Below are 25,062 nucleotides of genomic sequence, written 5' to 3'. Positions count from 1 at the left end.
CACATCCATACAGGCACACATACGCACACCTATAAAAGGTAAGCTACTGCACATTAACACACACACATCCTCCAAGACAAATGCACATCCATACAGGCACACATACACACACGTATAAAAGGTAAGCTACTGCACACTAACACACACACATCCTCCAAGACAAATGCACATCCATACAGGCACACATACGCACACCAATAAAAGCTAAGCTACTGCACATTAACACACACACATACTCCAAGATACATACACATCCATACAGATACACATACCTATAAAAGGTAAGCTACTGCACACTAACACACACACATACTCCAAGAAAAATGCACATCCATACAGGCACACATATGCACACCTATAAAAGGTAAGCTACTGCACACTAGCACACACACATACTCCAAGACAAATGCACATCCATACAGGCACACATACGCACACCTATAAAAGGTAAGCTACTGCACACTAAACAAGGAAAGTGGAACAGTACACCCAGACCGGACCGGGACACATCACATGACCCTGAAACACTGCTCAGCTATGGTGCTATAGCACTCTCAAAAAGCTGTACTATTTCTAGAGTCACATGCAGTCTTGGCCCAGACCAGCCTGGGATCAAGTTCATAGGGAAAATTACTAAACAGACATTACAATACACACAAGAATAAAGTCTAGCACTCACAAGCTCTCAGCTAAGTTTAAAAGAAACTGGAAGAGTCAGTTACCGCATTTGGCCAAATGGGACAAGCCCGGGGTCCACGTCAAGGTCTCTTACCTATAAAGGTATGCTACTGTACACTTACAGACACACATACTCCAAGACACAAACACATCCATACAGGCACACATACGCACACCTATAAAAGGTAAGCTACTGCACACTAACACACACACATACTCCAAGACACATACACATCCATACAGGCACACATACACACACCTATAAAAGGTAAGCTACTGCACACTAACACACACACATCCTCCAAGACAAATGCACATCCATACAGGCACACATACGCACACCTATAAAAGGTAAGCTACTGCACACTAACACACACACATCCTCCAAGACAAATGCACATCCATACAGGCACACATACGCACACCTATAAAAGGTAAGCTACTGCACACTAACACACACACATACTCCAAGACAAATGCACATCCATACAGGCACACATACGCACACCTATAAAAGGTAAGCTACTGCACACTAAACAAGGAAAGTGGAACAGTACACCCATACCGGACCGGGACACATCACATGACCCTGAAACACTGCTCAGCTATGATGCTATAGCACTATCAAAAAGCTGCACTATTTCTAGAGTCACATGCAGTCTTGGCCCAGACCAGCCTGGGAGCAAGTCCATAGGGAAAATTATAAAACAGACATTACAATACACACAAGAATAAAGTCTAGCACTCACTCACAAGCTCTCAGCTAAGTTTAAAAGAAACTGGAAGAGTCAGTTACCGCATTTGGCCAAATGGGACAAGCCCGGGTACCACGTCAAGGTCTCTTACCTATAAAGGTAAGCTACTGTACACTTACACACACACACATACTCCAAGACGCATACACATCCATACAGGCACGCATATGCACGCCTATAAAGGCACACTAACACACACACATACTATAAGACACATACACATCCATACAGGCACACATATGCACACCTATAAAGGTAAGCTACCGCACACAAACACACAGACATACTCCAAGACACATACACACTCCAAAACACATACACATCCATACAAACATACATACGCACACCTATATAGGTAAGCTACTGAAAACATACACACACACATACTCCAAGACACATACACATCCATACAGACACACATACGCACCCCTTTAAAGGTAAGCTACTGCACACATGCACAAACACACACTTACTCCATCATATACGCATCCATACAGGCACACATACGCACACCTATAAAGGTATGCTACCGCACACATGCACTAACACACACACACACACACACACACACATACTCTAACACAACTGCTGTAGCCTCTCTGTCCTATGGCGGCCTGCACTTCAGTCACACTCCCAGGCCTGGAGACAAACAAGGAGGAGGAGGAGGAATTCTCCTGTCTCCACACAGTACCTTTCACTGCATTCCTTCACCCCCATCTCTTTCCTTCTCATCTTTTGAAGTTCACGCTATCCGCCTCTTCTCCCCTATAGCTCTTCATGTTGCAGTTATCTATCCTGCCCGTGGCCCAGCATCACAATTTCTGGACCCCTTTGAAGCCTGGCTTCCACATTTTCTCTCTTGTAATGTCCCTTCTCTCAACTTAGGGGACTTCAACATACCCCTTGATAAGCCAAACACGCCTGCTGCCTCTAAATATCTATCCCTTACCACCTATTTAGGCCTGTCCCAGTGGACAGCATCTCCAACACACTTTCCAACTCCCTTAACTTCCCCTTTCCTCTCTCTGACCACCATCTACTAACTTTCTCTCTTACTCTACCTGCTACATCTTTGCAAGCCCCCAAAAAATGCTACCTTACAGGAATTTAAATGACTTGGATCTCACAGACTTTTCCACTCAACTGAGTCCTCTGCTCTCTGACATTTCATCCCTCTCTTGTCCAAACCTTGTGACTCTACAGTATAATTCAGCACTAAAATTAACACTTGACAAAACTGCACCCTCCACTCTTCGAAGTACATCAATCACTCGACGGCAACCGTGGCACACTAAACAGACCAGATATCTTCAGTGATGCTCACGGGCTGCTGAACGGCAGTGGAGGAAATCACGCACCTGTATAAATTCACCCTTAAGTCCTACAACTCTGCGCTCAGCCTGGCAAAACAAGTCTATTTCTCCTCCCTTGTGACATCTCACACATCCAACCCCAGAAAACTGTTCTCAACCTTTAACTCCCTTCTACGTCCACCTGCCCCCCCCCCCACCCACTACCAACCTCACTGCTCAAATTATTGCTGATCACTTCAAAAATAAAATTTACACCATTAGAAAAGAGATCTGCACCTCACACCCCTCAAACCCAGCAATCCTACCCACCCCTTCTATTAACAAAATGCTATGCTACTTCCCCCTTGTAACAAAGGAAGAAGTCTCTGCACTCCTATCCTTGGCTCATCTCACAACCTGCCCACTTGAACCTATTCCTTCACAACTTATTCCCTCTCTCTCTGCTTCACTAACACCTACCCTAACTCATCTCTTTAACCAATCTCTCACTGCTGGCACATTTCCTGACACATTCAAGCATGCGTCAATCATACCAATCCTAAAAAAGCCCTCACTTGACCCCTCCACGCCTTCTAACTTTCAACCGGTCTCCTTACTTCCCTTTGCTTCAAAATTATTGGAACGACTAGTCTATAATTGACTAACTCAATTTCTCACAACTAACTCCTTACTTGATCCACTACAATCTGGTTTCTGCCCTAAACATTCAACAGAAACCACTCTTGCTAAAGTAACAAATGACCTGTGATCAGCTAAAGCAAAAGGCCACTACTCCATACTAATTCTTCTTGACCTGTCCGCAGCTTTTGACACAGTTGACCATCCTCTCCTCCTAAAAATACTACATTCATTTGGCATCCGAGACACAGCCCTCTGCTGGTTTGCATCATATCTGTCAAACCGCTCGTTTTCAGTTTCCTTTAACAACATATCTTGTGATCCTATGCCTCTCTCAGTTGGAGTACCGCAAGGCTGTGTCTTGGGCTCCTTGCTGTTCTCTCTTTATATATCCTGCCTTGAAAAACTTAAAGCCTCCTTTGGATTCCAGTACCACCTATATGTTGATGATACCCAAATCTATCATTCCTCTCCTGATATCTCTCCCTCTTTACTCAACCAGATTTCTGACTGCCTCTCTGCAGTTTTCTCTTGGATGTCTTCACACTACCTCCAACTCAATCTGTCCAAAACTGAGCTGCTTCTTATCCCCCTCTTAGAGACATCCAACACCTGACATTTCTCTGATGGTTGAAGACTATTCTCAACACCTCACCCCAGGTCCGCTGTCTTGTGGTCACACTAGACTCAGAACTCACATTCAACCAACATATACAAGCGCTTACCACATCCTGCCGTTCACACCTATGCAACATTTCCAGAATTTGTCCCTTCCTTACTCAAAAAACTACAAAAATACTTATTCATTCGATCATTTTGTCATGCATTGATTATTGCAATCTACTCCTAAATGGCCTTCCAAAACACCACCTCTCCTCCTTCCAATCTATTATGAATGCTTCTGCTAGACTCATCCACCTAAGTCGCAGATCTACATCAGCTGCTCCGCTCTGCCAGTCTCTACACTGGCTCCCCATACACTCCAGAATACAATTTAAAGTATTAGCCCTAACCTACAAAGCACTCAACAGTCTAACTCCCAACTATATCTCCTCTCTCATCGTGAAATATTCCCCATCCCGTCCTCTTCGATCAATCTCTGACCTACGTCTCTACACTCCTGTTATCTCTACGTCCCACTCCCGCCTCCAAGACTTCGCACGTGCACGTGTCCTCTGGAACTCTCTTCAGATGATCCTTGAAAACTCAACTATTCAGAGAGGCTTACCATCTCTCCTCCATCCCGCATCCGAACCAAACTAATACATGAACTGCCTGACTCACTGCTGCAAATACATTCAATGTAACAAGCTACCCCAACTTTATGTCTCTGCACCCTAAACCTATAGACTGTGAGCTCTCCGGAGCAGGGCCCTCTTCCTCCTGCACTAGATTTGTTTCATTTTGATATTTTTTGTATTTTATCACAAATCTTTGTCATTGTATACCCCTATCATTGTACCCAGCGCTATGGAATTTGGCGGTGCTATACAAATAAATGATAATAATAAAAATAATAAGACATACATATCCATACAGGGACACATACACACCCCTTTAAAGGTAAGGTACTGCACACGTTCACAAACACACACATATTCCAAGTCATAAACACATCCATACAGGCACACATACGCACACCTATAAAGGTATGATACCGCACATGTGCACTAACACGCAAACACATACTCTAAGACACATACACATCCATACAGGCACACATATGCACACCTATAAAGGTAAGCTACCACAGACTAATACACACACATACTCCAAGACACATACACAATCATACAAGCACACATATGCACACCTATAAAGTTAAGCTGCTGCATACTAACACACACACATACTCCAAGACACATACACACATACTTACAGTCACATAAACATATATACATACAGTCACATAAAATCTTGTACATACAGTCACATAAACTCACATACTTACAGTCACATAAACATATATACATACAGTCACATAAAATCTTGTACATACAGTCACATAAACTCACCTACATACAGTCACATAAACACACATTCATACAGTCACAAAAACTCACGTACATACAGTCACATAAAATCTCGTACATACAGTCACATAAACTCACCTACATACAGTCACATAAACTCGCCTACATACAGTCACATAAACACACATTCATACAGTCACAAAAAAACTCACGTACATACAGTCACATAAACTCACGTACATACAGTCACATAAAATCACGTACATGCAGTCACATAAACTCACCTACATACAGTCACATAAACTCACGTACATACAGTCACATAAACACACATTCATACAGTCACATAAACTCACGTACATACAGTCACATAAACTCACGTACATACAGTCACATAAACACACATTCATACAGTCACATAAACTCACGTACATAGTCACATAAACTCACATACATAGTCACATAAACACACATTCATACAGTCACATAAACTCACGTACATACAGTCAGATAAACTCACATTCATACAGTCACATAAAATCATGTACATACAGTCACATAAACTCACGTACATACAGTCACATAAACTCACGTACATACAGTCACATAAACACACATTCATACAGTCACAAACACACTTACATACAGTCACATAAACTCACGTACATACAGTCACATAAAATCACGTACATACAGTCATATAAACTCACGTACATACAGTCACATAAACACACATACATACAGTCACATAAACTTACATTCATACAGTCACATAAACACACATATATACAGTCACAAAAACACACTTACATACAGTCATATAAACACATACATACAGTCACATAAACACACTTACATACAGTCATATAAACACATACATACAGTCACATAAACTCACATTCATACAGTCACATAAACACACATACATACATATAGTCACATAAACATATAATACAGTCACATAAACACACATACATACAGTCATATAAACTCACATTCATACAGTCACATAAACACACATTCATACAGTCACATAAACACACATACAGTCACATAAATTCAGATTCACACAGTCACATAAACACACATACATACAGTCACATAAACACACATACATACAGTCACATAAACTTACATTCGTACAGTCACATAAACACACATACGTACAGTCACATAAACACACATACATGCAGTCACATAAACACATACATACAGTCACATAAACTCACATACATACAGTCAAATAAACACACAGAAATACAGTCTCATAAACATATACATACAGTCTCATAAACACACATACATACAGTCACATAATCTCAAGTATATACAGTCACATAAACTCAAGTACATACAGTATAATAAACATATACATACAGTCTCATAAACACACATAAATACAATCACATAAACACATACATATAGTCACATAAACATATAATATAGTCACATAAACACACATACAAACAGTAAAAAAAACTCACGTACATACAGTCAATCAGAAACATACAGTCACACAAACACATACATACAGTAACATAAACATATACATACATTCACATAAACTCACGTACATACAGTCACATAAACAAAAACATACAGTCGCATAAACACATGTCAAGGTATATGTAAGGTTAATAAATATATATATATATTTAATCATATATTTGGCTAGTCAGTAGCAAGTGATTCATTTCATTCAGAAAAATTGACCTAACTCATGTCAGTTCTCCCCATTAAGGATGCAAAAGTTAAAAGGGCATACAAGTGAGAACAATAAACATTTGGTTTGTTTAACTTTAACAGCCATTTCCAAACATCCCTTACCCCATACAGTGAGTTGAGACGGGGTGTCTGAGATATGCCTTTGAGGCCAAATGAGATGGAAATTAGATTGCTGGAATCCAAAAGGTACATGCTCATATATGGGCTTCCTGCCTGTTAAGTGACCCCCTGTGAACTATAGACATATGTCATAGTGTAACTTTGAAATTTACTAAAAATACAGCAAATAAACATATTTGAATGTATGCCTCAGAATGTATTAAATATAGAAATTTGGGAAATTGTCTAATTTTCTATTATTACATTGGTATTTGCTAAGCTTGGTAGGTGACTATTTTAGTCGGTCTAAAATGTTTAACTGTGCCAGAATAATAACCTCTGTATTGTTTTTGTTTTTTCAGACATATAATTTCAGATCTGCATAGACAGGATTCATACATCCAGGATTTATTAGAAACGTGAAATATGGTATATTCATGTTGGAATACAATGCAGTACTAAATATAAAATAGGCTGTTACTTGTATATAAATGCCAGGATACTGATACAATTGTAACAAATTTTAAGCAGTATAATTCTTTTAATGTAAAGTAATATTAAAAAGAATTTGATGTTTCATATTAAAATAGTCAGGAAGGTGATGTGATACTAACCCCATCTACAATTAATATTGTAATTTATTAATGAAATAAATTACAATATGTTTAATAGGGAGAATTGAATTAACAGTGTACTTATTTTAATATAATATAATGGTGTTTGGTATAGAAATAATCAGAAAACTGACATGAGGTTATCCTGCCTGGAATTTGGATTGTAAATTATTAATACAAGAAATTATGGCAGTTATTACATATTTAATTATTTAAAGAAATATTTTCTTTCACTGTTAGAAATGTTCAGGTGAATCTGTTTTGTGTTGTCATGCTGCCACCCGAGGGCCAGAACCCAGTATGACAGTTAAGGGACTTAACTGTTTAAAAGATGCATTTCCATGGTGACCATGCTCAGCTCCATAAGGGCCAATCCGATTAGATATTCCAGATACCCAATCAGAAGGGACAAGCACGAGGACCACCCATTATTCTCACCTATGATGGAAACTTATATAAGTAAGAGCAAGAAAGAGAGACAGGACAGATTTTGTTGAGCTAAACTTGTAACTGGTGTGTTGGGCGTGAAGTATCAGTACTCTAGCAAAGCTAATCTACCTTTTCTCATTGATTGCAATATATACTTATTGGTATTTCTGAGGTGAGATTAAAACTTGCTGAGAGATATTGGATATCGATTGGTGTTCATCCTGGTAAAGTATTAATAAATTGTGGCAGATTGAAGAGAGCAAATTGTGTTTTTAAACTGTATTTCATAGCCTTGAATAGCTCTTAGTTTGCCTTTTGTATGCAAAACATTTAAGCAAACATTTATTATTACTGTATGTAATAGACTTAAAGAAATAAATTGTATTTTAAAGCTAGCATTTCATAGCCTGTGTATTGTTAAACTAATCCTAAATTTTAAATTGTTTATCTGTGCATATATATAGTTATAACTCAGAATTGGGTTTTTGCATAAATAATATATACAATTTCTAATGTTTTAAATTAGAATTGTTTTAGAATAAATTGTGGTTAAATAACTGAGTGTATTACTTGAATGTTAGCAGCTAAGTATCTTAGAATCTCATTGTGTTAACTGAATGAAAGGCTATTTGTAAATAAGGTTGGTTTTAAAGGTAAACTTTTCTGGGCTTTGTAAGAAGTATAGCATATCTTAATAGTTTTTAAACACATATAATATTGACTCATATTCTAGTATTGCAAATATATTCCAATATGTTCATAGATATTAACTAATAAAAAGAATTTAGGTATTTATATTAATTTTATGGTTTCTAGTAGATGCATATTGATTGAGGGTTTATATTTTAAAGGATAATTATTAAATGTATTGTATTATAGCCCTGCCATAGACTGATATATTATTTGGAGAGCACTACTGAAGATTGTTATAAATATACTGACATATTGTATGGAGGCACTTACATGAGATATTATTAAAAATTTATCATATTGATATAATATATTTGTAGTAAATAGAAATTATTATAAAATAGAGAAAAAAAATTCATATTTTGAATTTAATATTTTGAAAATAATTTTTTTTTTGAAGATTGAAATATTGATGTTCATATTTCAAGATTGATATTGATATTTTGAAATTTTGTTAAAAAATAAATTTTTGAAAAAAAAACTTAATAAAAATATTAATTTTTCATATTCCAAAAATTAATCAAAAATATTATTTTTTCATATTCTAAAATTAATAAAATATTATTTTTTCATATTTCAAAATTCATAAAAATATGAATTTTTCATATTTCAAAATTCATAAAAATATTAATTTTTCATATTTCAAAATTCATAAAAATATTATTTTTTTCCTATTTCAAAATTAATATTAATTTTTCAAAATATAATTATTTTTTTTTCTCTCTTTTTATTGGTAAAAATTGTATTAGTGTTTAATTTAACTAAATACTTAGCCAATATAATAATGTCTATCACTAGGAGTGACTCAATTAACTCTGTACACAGCGTTGAAAACGGTCCCATCACAATATCCATTACTAGAGGTCAGGTCCTTAAGAAAGACATCATAAGTCACATTAAAGAGAAGTTTAATATTGCGGGTGAATTAGATGATTTTATGGATATGCTTGAAATTAAGGCTAAAAATATTACCGTTAATAATAATATGTGGAAGGAAAACTATTAATTTTTCAAAGAATTATTAATGATTAATCAATGCAAGACTCTCAAAAAGCAAGACGAACTAATACTAAAATCTTGGCCCCTTGTGATATGCATTATTGACGAAATGTCGCTTTGTGTCATAGACAAACAATTGCAAATACAGAAGCTAGAAAATAGTATTCATTCCTCACGCAGCTGCAAAGAGGATTTAAAAATAGCCAAAAATAAAATGGATGAATTTGCCCAAAACCTAACCGCCTTAGATAAGCATAACATAGACTTACTAGCACAGATACAAGAATTAAATAAACAGCTTGCGCAAAGCAAGAGAGAATTAAGTGATTTAAAAAGGTAATATTGCCATAATGAAAACCCATATATTAACAGTGAGAATAATGCAGATAATGCTAACTCCCTTAGAGAACGCGTCAGGGACGAAGTGCAAAAATATATGGAAGAGTATAGACAAATGACCCCTATTGGGTCAGAAATAGATTTCTCAAATAGACAATCACCTCACAATGTAAATCCAGAGAACTGCTGTAACTCAGCTGGTGCGGGTGAGGGAAACTCTAATAGAGAATCCCAAAATAAGTCTAATAAGCTATATGATTCCCATAAAATAGTTACTTTCATAAAGGGTGCCGTACCTGTATTCTCCAACAAGGGAACAAACTCTGTAATTGATCACTTAGAGGCCTTTGAAAATGCATTAGCTATAATGAATGTTACAAGTGAGAAATTAAAAATTGAACTTCTGCCCTGGGTATTTGACGGTAAGCATCACAAATTCTTTACTTCACTAAAGGATATGAATATTCATTCCTGGAGTGAAATAAAATGACAATGCAGAAAAGAATTCGGGCAACATCGCACTAAAACTGCCGCAAAATTAGCGGTATATGGTTTAAAATGTAGTGCAAATCAAAGTCCCATCGAGTTCCTTTCTGAATTGAAAAATGCGTACAGTATGGCTGAAGATAATCCCAGATTTGATTGCTCAGAATTTGTAAATTAATTTTTTGAAGAACTGCCTACACCCATCAAAATTAATTTAGCTAGAGATTTTGATGAGGACTGCTCATTGGAATGGCTGATCAAAGAGAGTACAAAGTTATACTCTATTCAGCAATCCAGTGAACAGAGGGTTAAAAAGGAATCAAAACCCAAAAGTGTGGCAGAAACTAGGGTGTCACCTAGCCCCCTCAATTTGGAGTTTAAAAAGAAAACCTACGCGGAGGTGGCCAGTCAAAACAGGCCATCTCCACAGAGGTTTAACTCTGCCCCTCTCCCAACACGGGCTGAGAAACAGAGAGACTATAACCAAAGTGGGGGACATAATCAGGTGAATAATTACTCACAAAGAGAATACTCACCAAATAATTGGTATCTGCGCAAAGGTAGATACAATAGATGGCAAAGATATTCTCAGGGTAACCAGACACCCCAAGTATATAATGCTCCCAAAAGTACTAGTACTGAACAAGCTGAACCCCAGGGGCAACCACGCCAAAATAGAAATAGCGGCCCTGATTCTGAGGGAACCCAATGGTCCAGGAATCATTATTATGGGGCATCAAGAGATAGGCCCAGGGGTAGAGGTAACTTGTACAATCAGGTAGATATGCTTTTTAGCCAGCTAAATCGGTTGAGCGAACAATTCGCTAATATGAGTCAACCTTCTACGGCTCAGCAACCGAACAATACATTTTTAGGGGTACAGCCAGTGGTCAGCAGTGGACCACAGGCACAGTCATAAATACTGCAGTATCACCTGAAAGGGAGGGGAGAGATATACAAAATGTAATAATACATATCAATGATACTAATCATGTTCTCTCCCCACAGACTAGAAATGGACGATTTAGCTGTGATGACGAGCAACCTCAGCCGGGAAAAATTAACCAAATTCTTCATTTGCAGCGTTCTCTTAACCTTATTTCCACAGATGCAGTACACAAGAATCCAGCCGACCTTGTCATAAAGGAGACCAGTAGGTATGAAATTCCTTCTGCACGGGAAAACATGGCGAATTCAGTTAACACGTGGCGAAGTCCACAGATGTACAATAATGCAAACTTTATGTGTGAAATGGTAGAAAATGCAGGGAGATATTATGTATTAGCTGAGCCGCAAGATTCAGTCTCCAACCCTATCATGGGATTAATTGATACTGGGTCTCAGGCAACTATTTTATCCCACAGGTACTACACACAGCTAAATGAGCTAACACCCCACAAACCTAAAATAAAAGAATTTGATGGTTCTCTAATAGGAGTTGGGGGTGACTCCCTAAAAGTTTACGGTACTGCCTGGTTAAAATTTAAATTGGGGAACAGGGTCATAAGACACCCTGTCATTATAGTGGATCTGCCAACTGATCGGTTAATTATTGGTAGTGATCTCCTGAAGCGATTCAGCACCATAATTGATTGCATAAATAATGTAATTTGGTCACAAGTTAAAAGGCCTATCAATTATGAGAAATCTGGTATATCTCGCCCCCGACATAACTGTCACATGGTGGAAGAGAAACCAGATGCTGTGGAGATTCATTTCAGGAATAACTCTGTACCTGAAATCACTATTTTACAAATAGATGATCAGACTCCTTTAAGTGGCTCTGATGGTAATACTTTTAAAATTTCGCCTGGAAAGATAGCGAATATTTCCCTAGACGGCGATGTATTAACCATATCTCTCCACAAGGGGGATCATAAAATCCCTAAGGGGGGGGGGGCACGCTCAATACCTCACAGGGATTGAGAGAGTTAAAGAGGATCTATTTATCCCTATACAAGTGCATGACCTTGGTACAACAAAATATGCCAAATTGAACTTAAAACAGGAAGCTAGCTATATAAGCGAAGGCTTATTAGCACAGATAGCGGAACCTAAAGTGATTAAATATCTTTCTCCCCAAGACCACTGGGTCAACGGCCTGGATGACAGGTTTAAAAGCTATAACATCACAGCCAAGTGTTTTTTATCTGTCTCTATAGGTAATAAGTCAGTGAAGCACCTGTTTTTAGTTTTAAATACTCCCCATAATCAAATATACATTGGCAATGATATCTTACATAGATATGCCATACAAATAGATTTGGTTAACTCTTGCCTCTGGAGCAGGTTAAAGGGGGACCCTGAAGTATTTCAGGATGAAAATGCAGCCCTGAAATCAAACCAGCAATTGCCATATGCTGTGAATATGCAGGTGTCTAGCGATGTTATAATTCCTGCCGGGGCTGATAAATTTCTTTTTCCATTACAGGTAAAGAGAGGTCAGAAATTAAAAACTTCTGAAACACTAATTTACCTCTCCCATAGAATACAAAATCTGGGTGTCAAATTATCCCTACAAAAAGCTCAATGGTGCCGCACTTGTGTAAACTTCTGAAGGACTAAATCCTCAGAAGAGAAAGGTGGAAGCTATAGTAAATTCTAAAAACCCAACTAACTTAAAGGAATTGAGATCCTTCCTGGGTATGACAAATTATTCTCACAAATTCATTGATAATCATGCAGAGTTAGCTAAACCACTACTACTTCTTCTAAAGAAGGATGTGAAATGGCACTGGAGTGAGTCTCAAGAGACAGCCATCAAAGAGCTGAAGAGAAAACTCACACAAGCACCTTGCTTAGCATACCCTGAGGGAGGTAAACCTTTCTTCTTAGAAACAGGGTACACAGATATAAGCATGAGTGCTGTTTTATACCTAAAACATGATAATGTAAGCAAAGCCACAGCTTATGCGAGCAAAACTCTATCCCCAGTAGAAATAAATTTAGCAATTGCAAAAAAGCCCTCTTATCTACTGTAGGGGCTCTACAAAATTTCCGCAGCTATATACAGGGCGAGAAAATTATTGTAGAAACGGCCCACCAGCCTTTGCTATATTTGCAAAGTGAAAGAATAAGAGATGGGAATTTGTCAAATAGCCGCATAACAGCATGGACTCTTTCCTTACAAGGCTGGCCATTAGAAATTCGCTACAAGCAGAATAAAAAGAATCCAGTCGCACTGGGGCTTGCTGAGCTCCACGACTGTACTGCTAAAGATCCTGGGGAAGAATTATCAGAAGATGATTTCCTGGAGGAACAATTGCTTTCCCCATATAAAATGTACAATGAGGACAATTGCCAAACATTACCTTGGGTATATGTTGATGGTTGTTCTTGCCATGCCACTATTGATAATGAGCGCAGACTAGTCGCTGGCATTGGTATAACTTGGGCAAATGAATTCCCAAATATATCTATAGGTTTCAACATTGGACCAAGATCCAGTCAAGTTGCAGAACTAACTGCTGTTCTAAAAACCATTGAAATGGCTATTGAACATAGTATTCAGGAATTTGTGATCATAACTGACTCAAATTATGTGCGTGACAGTTTTGTTGAATACCTGCCAACTTGTAAAAGAAATGGCATGCAGAAAAGCAATAACAAATCAGTCAAGCATGGCAAGTTGTTCTGCGAGATTGATAATCTGGTGGTATCCAATGATTTAACCATCCACTGGAAAAAGACCAAGGGTCATTCCAGGGTTCTAGGCCCAGATAAGGAAGACAATGATCTTGCGGATTCATTAGCCAAACAAGGAGCCATAACTGGAGAACTCCTTAATATTGACCACTTAATGGGTGCAATTCAGGTAGAAGCCATTACCAGAAACCAGGCAAAACAACAGAGTGAGCCTAACCTGGTACAATAGAGTCAGGATTCTCCTAGTGAGGACCTGATCACTAGTCAAAAAGAAGACCCCATCGTAGGCATCTTCTATAAACACATAGAAGATCCTGAAAGCAACCCCATCTCAAAAGATGATTGTATTGGCAAAGAAGATCTTAGAATCTTAATGAAATCCAGATCACAATTCAAGTTACAGGATGGTTTGTTAATTAGAACCTCGAAAACTGGCATCCCGCAATGGGTAGTACCCACCAACTTCAGAGGTCTAATGCTTCAACATGCCCATGATGCTCCCACATCTGGTCATCGTGGTGCCAAACTCACATATGAAATATTGCGTGATTACGCTTTTTGGCCACACATGTTGAAAGATGTTCAAACCTACTGTCAAGGGTGTTTAATCTGCCCACAGTTACAACCCACTGCGCCAACACATAGAGCGCCATTACAGAAAAGGGGGATGGTAATGCCATGGTCAGATATACAAATTGATTTTATTGGTCCAGTAACAAGGTCATCAAGAGGTAACAAATACATGTTAACAGTGACATGCCTATTCACTAAATGGGTGAAGTGCATCAGTGCACCTAACAATAGTGCTGAAACATGAGCAGCATTGCTCATCAACCACGTGTTTTCCAGATTTGGTTTGCCCCAAAGAATCAAATCAGATCGGGGAACCCACTTTACTAGCGAAGTGATGACAAAAATGTGGAAAATACTAGGGGTAAAAAGAAAGCTTCATATTGCTTATAGAGCTGCCTCAAGTGGTGGTGTAGAGCATTACAACCAGTCCATTGTTAAAATCCTCAAAAAGTTTGTGAGTGAAACGGGTAAAGACTGGGATGTAAAACTACCTCTAGTCCTAATGGCATTAAGAGCAACTCCAAGTAGTGCTACCAAGATGTCACCTTTTGAACTGATGACTGGTAGGAGAATGGTTCTACCTCAGCATCTGCTGTACCGTACATCAGACCAAAACTTGATAAACGCTGCCAATACACATCAATATGTGGAGAACCTAAGAAAGCACCTGCAATATGCATTTGCTCAAAGGAACTTAGAGAACGTTGCAACTGCCACTAAAACCTATTATGATCTCAAAACGTCCAAAAAGGAATATGAAATAAATGATAAGGTTTATCTTTATAACTTTGGAAGAGATCAGGTTAGGGAGAATAAATTTCTTCCCTCATGGAAAGGTCCTTTTGTCATTACTGACAAAATATCTCCAGTGGCCTATAAAATACAGATCCCCAAAAATTAAAGTTTCATAGATAAATGGGTCCATATCAATCAGTTGCGAGCATGTCATCCTAGGTCCCAACTACAAATCATAGAGGGAGAATGAAGTGTCATATCCCCAAATGCACCTAACACCTACTGTAGTTTAAAGATGCCTAGCTGATGAACATGAAGGCTCAAAATTGACAGACTTTCTACATAGAAGACTGTCTATGATGTGTACGGTCAACATCCTCACCAAATACCATTGACTTTGAGCCAATTTAAATACATGTGTCCTACATCTATTTAAATTTGGAAGGGGGATTTATGTCAAGGTATATGTAAGGTTAATAAATATATATATTTGAATCATTATTTTAAGATTAATAAATATATATATATTTAATCATATATTTGGCTAGTCAGTAGCAAGTGATTCATTTCATTCAGAAAAATTGACCTAACTCATGTCAGTTCTCCCCATTCAGGATGCAAAAGTTAAAAGGGCATACATGTGAGAACAATTAACATTTGGTTTGTTTAACTTTAACAGCCATTTCTAAACATCCCTTACCCCATACAGGCCTCACTTCCATTGAGTCATTAAAAATGGAGCCATAAGCTACCGAAGCGGCCAACAGCTAAAAGTAATTTACGGCTCCATTTTAGTATCAGGTTTTCATTGAAATATTTTGCGGATAGCGTGCAGTCGCTCTTTTCGTGTAGCTGTAAGTTAACGTTGTGTTAACGCTTCCATCTGATGTCGGATTTCTTGAAAATCAATTAGTTGCTTAGGTAACCCGACCTTACGCTATAGAATTTACGTTTAACGTCCGTGCTCCTTACCGGTGATCACCTCTCAAGAAAAATAAAGATACACGTATCCATATTTTTAATAATCAAATACTATTTTTTTAATATAATTATATTTACCACTTCATAAATATAAGTAATATGCATTGCTGCCCTAGGCATAGGTCTAGTTTGCATTCTGTAGATATGTTCTTGCATATATTATTATATTTCAATATATACTGATATTTCTATTAGAATATAAGTTCAACTATTTCTATACATGAGACAACAATAACTATTACTTATAACAATTTATTTCTACATTAAAACACTTGCATTATTTGCAAGTTTTATAATTTCAATAGAAAATAGGTCTCAAAAAGCACAATTTTCCTCTTTTACACCTAGTTGAGCTGGGTGTAATATTTCTCAATGTATCGACAGCCTCCGACAGTATATTAACGGTTTGCGCTTTCATTGGAAACCTGGTATAATTTATCGATTAACGGCTTCAATTACTTTCTATGGGACGCGAAGATTTTTTCAGCAGCCGGAGTCCAGCTGCCGATATTGAGGTATAACGCGCCATTGGAAACAGTCGATAAACGATATTGCTTTCGACAGCATATTTAACGGTTTGCGAGTGCACACAAACTGAATTACGACTCAATGGAAGCGAGGCCACAGTGAGTGGAGACGGGGTGTCTGAGATATGCCTTTGAGGCCAAATGAGATGGAAATTAGATTGCTGGAATCCAAAAGGTACATGCTCATATATGGGCTTCCTGCCTGTTAAGTGACCCCCTGTGAACTATAGACATATGTCATAGTGTAACTTTGAAATTTACTAAAAATACAGCAAATAAACATATTTGAATGTATGCCTCAGAATGTATTAAATATAGAAATTTGGGAAATTGTCTAATTTTCTATTATTACATTGGTATTTGCTAAGCTTGGTAGGTGACTATTTTAGTCGGTCTAAAATATTTAACTGTGCCAGAATAATAACCTCTGTATTGCTTTTGTTTTTTTCAGACATATAATTTCAGATCTGCATAGACAGGATTCATACATCCAGGATTTATTAGAAACATGAAATATGGTATATTCATGTTGGAATACAACGCAGTACTGAATATAAAATAGGCTGTTACTTGTATATAAATGCCTGGATACTGATAAAATTGTAACAAATTTTAAGCTAATAATTAGCAGTATAATTCTTTTAATGTAAAGTAATATTAAAAAGAATTTGATGTTTCATATTAAAATAGTCAGGAAGGTGATGGGATACTACCCCATCTACAATTAATATTGTAATTTATTAATGAAATAAATTACAATATGTTTAATAGGGAGAATTGAATTAACAGTGTACTTATTTTAATATAATATAATGGTGTTTGGTATAGAAAAAAATCAGAAAACTGACATGAGTTTATCCTGCCTGGAATTCGGATTGTAAGTTATTAATACAAGAAATTATGGCAGTTATTACATATTTTAAAGAAATATTTTCTTTCACTGTTAGAAATGTTCAGGTGAATCTGTTTTATGTTGTCATGCTGCCACCCGAGGGCCAAAACCCAGTATGACAGTTAAGGGACTTAACTGTTTAAAAGATGCCTTTTCCTGGTGACCATGCTCAGCTCCATAAGGGCCAATCCGATTAGATATTCCAGATACCCAATCAGAAGGGACAAAGCACAAGGGCCACCCATTATTCTCACCTATGATGGAAACTTATATAAATAAGAGCAAGAGAGAGAGATAGGACAGATTTTGTTGAGCTAAACTTGTAACTGGTGTGTTGGGCGTGAAGTATCAGTACTCTAGCAAAGCTAATCTACCTTTTCTCATTGATTGCAATATATACTTATTGGTATTTCTGAGGTGAGATTAAAACTTGCTGAGAGATATTGGATATCGATTGGTGTTCATCCTGGTAAAGTATTAATAAATTGTGGTAGATTGAAGAGAGCAAATTGTGTTTTTAAACTGTATTTCATAGCCTTGAATAGCTCTTAGTTTGCCTTTTGTATGCAAAACATTTAAGCAAACATTTATTGTTACTGTATGTAATAGACTTAATTAAATAAATTGTATTTTAAAGCTAGCATTTCATAGCCTGTGTATTGTTAAACTAATCCTAAATTTTAAATTGTTTATCTGTGCAAATATATAGTTATAACTCAGAATTGGGTTTTTGCATAAATAATATATATAATTTCTAATGTTTTAAATTAGAATTGTTTTAGAATAAATTGTGGTTAAATAACTGCGTGTATCACTTGAATGTTAGCAGCTAAGTATCTTAGAATCTCATTGTGTTAACTGAATGAAAGGCTATTTGTAAATAAGGTTGGTTTTAAAGGTAAACTTTTCTGGGCTTTGTAAGAAGTATAGCATATCTTAATAGTTTTTAAACGCATATAATATTGACTCATATTCTAGTATTGCAAATATAGTCCAATATGTTCATAGATATTAACTAATAAAAATAATTCAGGTATTTATATTAATGTTATGGTTTCTAGAAGATGCATATTGATTGAGGGTTTATATTTTAAAGGATAATTATTAAATGTATTGTATTATAGCCCTGCCATAGACTGATATATTATTTGGAGAGCACTACTGAAGATTCTTATAAATATACTGACACACATACATACAGTCACATAAACACACATACAAACAGTCAAAGAAACTCATGTACATACAGTCAAATAAACAAAAACATACAGTCACATAAACACATACATACAGTCACATAAACATATACATATATTCACATAAACTCACGTACATACAGTCACAAAAAACACATACAGTACATACAGTCACATAAACATATACATACATTCATATAAACTCACGTACATACAGTCACATAAACTCTCATACATACAGTCTCATAAAAATACATACATAGTCAAATAAACTCACATACATACAGTCACATAAACAGACATAAATACAGTCACATAAACTCACGTACATACAGTCACATAAACAGACATACAAACAGTCACATAAACTCATTTATATACAGTCACATAAACACACATACAGTCACATAAACTCACATAAATACATTCACATAAACTCACGTACATACAGTCACATAAACAAAAACATACAGTCACATAAACACATACATACAGTCACATAAACATACATTCACATAAACTCACGTACATACAGTCAGATAAACACACATAAATAGAGTCACATAAACACACGTACATACAGTCACATAAACACATACATACATTCACATAAACACACATACATACAGTCACATAAACACACATACATACAGTCACATAAACACACATACATACAGTCACATAAACTCACATAAATACATTCACATATACTCACAAACATACAGTCACATAAACTCACATACATACAGTCAAATAAACTCACATACATACAGTCAAACTCACGTACATACAGTCACATAAACTCACATACATACAGTCACATAAACACACGTACATACAGTCACATAAACTCACGTACATACAGTCACATAAACACACATACATACTGTCACATAATATAAATAAAATTAGAGGCGCCCTTAATTACTAGCAGTGTTCCGCCAGTACTAATGTGCAAAGTGCTGAAAAAACTGTCATAAAAACAGTTGTAAATATTGTCAATAATACAACTAGAACAATAATAAAGAACAACCTACAAATAGAATTAAAACTTGTTAGGTTAGGAGTATCTTCATATAATATAGTATAGTTTGCTATAATGAATAAAACTATCTCTTTAACAATGTGTAATATGATAGTCCACACTCTCAGAGGTATTTATAGTCTCCAGGCCGCAATCTCATTCCAGAAAGGTGTTGGCAATCACAGGTTCTGTTCAAAAAAGAGAAAAGAGAGAAGAGGCGCCAAATGGTGTGTATCGTTTTGAATTCAGTAGGCCTTGCCCCCAAATAAAGACTACTTACAAAATTTCCAGCACTTGAGAAGTGCCACAAATGCCTTCTGAACTGTTAGCAGCCGTCCAGCTAGCTGAGATGTATCAAAACTGCGTCTATACTGTGCTGTTTAAGACAAAACAAACAAAAGTGCCACAATAGTGTGTATCAGTGTGATCATTTGATATAGCGCAACAAATGAAATGTACTCACAAGATGTAAGGCACTTGAGAAGTGCCACAAAAGCCTCCTGGACACTTTTCAGCTGTCCAGCTCACTGATAACATCGATCCCAGGTTCACTTGTTCGGCTTACACATGGGCTCCAATCCAGCACACTTAGATCTCCCTGCAGCTCAGTGTTCAGATGAGTGCAAGTATGGCTGCCAATATTGGATATACAAAGTTGCTAGAAATAGCCGTGCTGCTTGTACTGATTAGTAAAAAATGTATATTTATTAAAAACAAAGTTACACTACGCGTTTCTCGGTTACTTAGACCGCTTCCTCAGGTGTAATTTCAGATACAAAGTAGCAAAATTTTATAGCCCCATGTCGGCGTCTATCCCGACCCAGGGCGCATGCGTGAGTAACTAAAAAAACCTTAGCCAATCAGTGCCTAAGTTCGATTTGTCTCCGATGTGATAGGTTCTCACTAGGGGGCTTGTCCACTCTCGTCTGTGTGATGTATATTATCAGCACATATGTTAGTTTTCAACTGACATGTAAACAAATCGTAAGTGTTATATTACCATGTAGTAATGTTTCTCACGTCTTTATAGTATTACCTATTTATGGCACCAATTCACTAGAGTTAGTTAGTCATGCATTTACATATAGTAATTGATATAAAAAAAAAAATAAAGATAAAAACATACTCAAAATACAAATATGTCCAAACATCTATAAGAATTATCTGAATTTAAAACCGCTATGATCGGACAGATAACCATATACTAGACTGGTGATAAAAATTAATAAAAATTAATAATATAACATAAAATATAGATTATTCTAAAGTATAAAACATAAATCAAATAATATATACCGATTGAATTATAACATGGCTGTTGCTAACATTGACATATACTGCAACTAATAATATGGGTCTTGTATATTAATTGAAAGCGGCCATGTCTATATTTTCGTTTAAGCCATGGGGTTGGAGCGTCTTAAGCTTCCAAATCCAAAATGTCTCTCTCTGTCTTAGATAGGTTAACCTATTTCTACCCCATTTAGGGGCAATCTGTTCTAATGGAAAAATATTGAAAAGATCAGTTTGTCCGTCGTGACAGTTTTTACTGTGTCTTGGAACACTATGGTTGGCCACCCCATTCTTAATATTTCTATTATGTTCCCCCCATCTCTTCTTTAGGGGTCTTGAGGACCTACCACTGTACTGGATTCCACATTGACATTCAAGGAGATATACCACATAACTTGAATCACAAGTGAATCTAGAATTAATTTCAAACTCTTCCTTCGTTGAGGCAGATTGAAATTTAATCCTATTGCCTGAAGTATATTTGCAAAGACCACAGTTCGGTCGATTACATCTGTAAAAACCCCTTTTGCCCATTGGCCAACTATTTGTGGTGATTCTTGTGTTGCTCCCTTTAATATATTTCTTCATTACCACCTTGCTTGGTGCTAATTTATTTTTTAATGTTGGAGCTCTCTTGAAAGTGCAGATAGGGAACTCTTCTAAAATGTTTTTAAGAATACAGTCATTTCTTAAAATATACCAATGTTTACACAAAATATGTTTAATTTTATGGTGGTTACTGTTGAATTTAGTGATAAATCTTAAATTGTTAGATTTGGGCTGTGTGTTTATGGATTTATTAACACTATTGCCATTAATATTCGTAATGCCTTCATTTTTCTTTTTAAAAAATTCCTCTCTATCTTTAATCCTAGCTTTTCTATAACCTTCTTCAATTAGGACTCTTGGGTAACCTTTTTCTAGAAATCTTGATCTTAAAGTCTCTGCCTGATCATCATAACTATTTAAAGTAGTGCAATTTCTGCGTATCCTGGAAAACTGGTTATACGGTATATTTTTAACCCAGGCTTTGTAATGATTGCTTTTGTAGTTTAAATAGCTATTTGTATCAACTGATTTGAAATATGTTTTGGTGGTTACTCGTCCATTTGCATCCCAGCTCAATATTAGATCCAGAAATTCTATGGAGTTCTTATTAATATTTGATGTTAATTTAAGGCCCATATTGTTGTTATTTAAGGATATAATAAATTCCTTTACGGAATCTTCAGTGCCATCCCATATCAGTAACAGGTCATCAATGAAACGGCCATAGTACACCAGGCTTGCCCCCAAAGGAGACTTGTATATATAATTCTCCTCAAATACCCCCATAAAAAGGTTCGCAAAACTGGGGGCAAACCTGGTGCCCATGGCCGTTCCCTTGATTTGTAAAAAAAACCTTTCTTGGTACACAAAATAATTGTGTTTTAACACAAAAGAAATGGCCTCTAGTAGAAACTGTCTTTGTTTAGACGGTAGATATTGATCTCTTTTTAAAAACTTATCTATTGCTTCTAGGCCTAGATTGTGACAGATGTTTGAATATAAAGAGGATACATCACATGTACACCAGATGAGATCTCGCCCTGCTTTTTCAATTTTGGAGATCTTCGATATAAGGTCTGGGGTATCTTTGATATAAGATTCTAGACCCATAACCGGTTTTTTTAGATAGGTGTCTACATACTCAGATAGATTGCAAGTAAGATTTCCGATACCAGAAATAATAGGTCTCCCTGGTGGACACTTTGGGTCTTTATGTATCTTCGGAAGATGGTAATAATAAGCCAAATTGGGTGACATGGGTATCAAATAATCTCTCTCTTTTTTATTTAGAATACCTTCTGAAAAGCCTTTGTCTATTAGTTTGGTGAGTTTAGCCAGATATGTTAATGTGGGATTAAAACTCAATTCCCTATAATAACAAGGATCTAACAGAATTTTATCGGCTTCTGCAATATAATCTGACATATCTTGTAGAACCACCCCTCCCCCCTTGTCCGCCTGCCTGATGACTAAATCCTTATTCTTTGCCAAATTGGCTAGAGCCTTGTATTCAAATTTATTCAAATTATAATTATTTATTTCAAGGCTCATGGTTCTGAACTCTTCTAACACTAGATTTTGAAAAAGAGTAATATTGGGACATGTAGTTGGGGGATTAAAATTGGAACTGGGTGCTAGATTGGAATGTATGTAGTCATCGAATAATGATTCACAAAATTCTTCAGGTTCACAATAAACAATATCTCTAGTGGGTCTTTCAGGCATGTCATTTGTAATGATAGGCAATTGATTTGATGACTTTAATTTTTTATCACAAAAATATCTTTGTAAGTTTAACTTTCTGATAAACCTATTGAGGTCAACAAACAACTCAAACATATTATGTTTGTTGGAAGGACAAATTGAAAGTCCTCTGCTTAAAATACAGATCTCCTCATTGGTTAAGATGTGACTAGATAAATTAAAGATACCTTCTCTCATTTTCGCAAGTTTTTGTTTTTTGGTTGATTTTGCTCTATGTTATATATTATATTTTTATCACCAGTCTAGTATATGGTTATCTGTCCGATCATAGCGGTTTTAAATTCAGATAATTCTTATAGATGTTTGGACATATTTGTATTTTGAGTATGTTTTTATCTTTATTTTTTTTTTTATATCAATTACTATATGTAAATGCATGACTAACTAACTCTAGTGAATTGGTGCCATAAATAGGTAATACTATAAAGACGTGAGAAACATTACTACATGGTAATATAACACTTACGATTTGTTTACATGTCAGTTAAAAACTAACATATGTGCTGATAATATACATCACACAGACGAGAGTGGACAAGCCCCCTAGTGAGAACCTATCACATCGGAGACAAATCGAACTTAGGCACTGATTGGCTAAGGTTTTTTTAGTTACTCACGCATGCGCCCTGGGTCGGGATAGACGCCGACATGGGGCTATAAAATTTTGCTACTTTGTATCTGAAATTACACCTGAGGAAGCGGTCTAAGTAACCGAGAAACGCGTAGTGTAACTTTGTTTTTAATAAATATACATTTTTTACTAATCAGTACAAGCAGCACGGCTATTTCTAGCAACTTTGTATATCCAATATTGGCAGCCATACTTGCACTCATCTGAACACTGAGCTGCAGGGAGATCTAAGTGTGCTGGATTGGAGCCCATGTGTAAGCCGAACAAGTGAACCTGGGATCGATGTTATCAGTGAGCTGGACAGCTGAAAAGTGTCCAGGAGGCTTTTGTGGCACTTCTCAAGTGCCTTACATCTTGTGAGTACATTTCATTTGTTGCGCTATATCAAATGATCACACTGATACACACTATTGTGGCACTTTTGTTTGTTTTGTCTTAAACAGCACAGTATAGACGCAGTTTTGATACATCTCAGCTAGCTGGACGGCTGCTAACAGTTCAGAAGGCATTTGTGGCACTTCTCAAGTGCTGGAA

The 25,062-nt window shown here is 36.5% G+C and overlaps 1 protein-coding gene across 1 annotated transcript in view; it reads right to left on the bottom strand.

Annotated features, from left to right (window-relative positions):
- Positions 1-23,243, bottom strand: part of LOC128641172 (uncharacterized) — a 36,780-nt gene extending 13,537 nt beyond the window's left edge. The window contains exon 1 of the mRNA XM_053693739.1: positions 23,145-23,243. Coding sequence (XP_053549714.1) covers positions 23,145-23,243 — 99 coding nt within the window. The remainder of the gene's footprint in view (positions 1-23,144) is intronic.
- Between the last annotated feature and the right edge of the window lie 1,819 nt (positions 23,244-25,062).

This window comes from Bombina bombina, chromosome 10 (assembly GCF_027579735.1).
Source record: "Bombina bombina isolate aBomBom1 chromosome 10, aBomBom1.pri, whole genome shotgun sequence".
Taxonomy (NCBI): domain Eukaryota; kingdom Metazoa; phylum Chordata; class Amphibia; order Anura; family Bombinatoridae; genus Bombina; species Bombina bombina.
The sequence above is the reverse complement of the archived record's forward strand: the minus strand, read 5'-3'. Positions and strand labels throughout refer to the sequence as shown.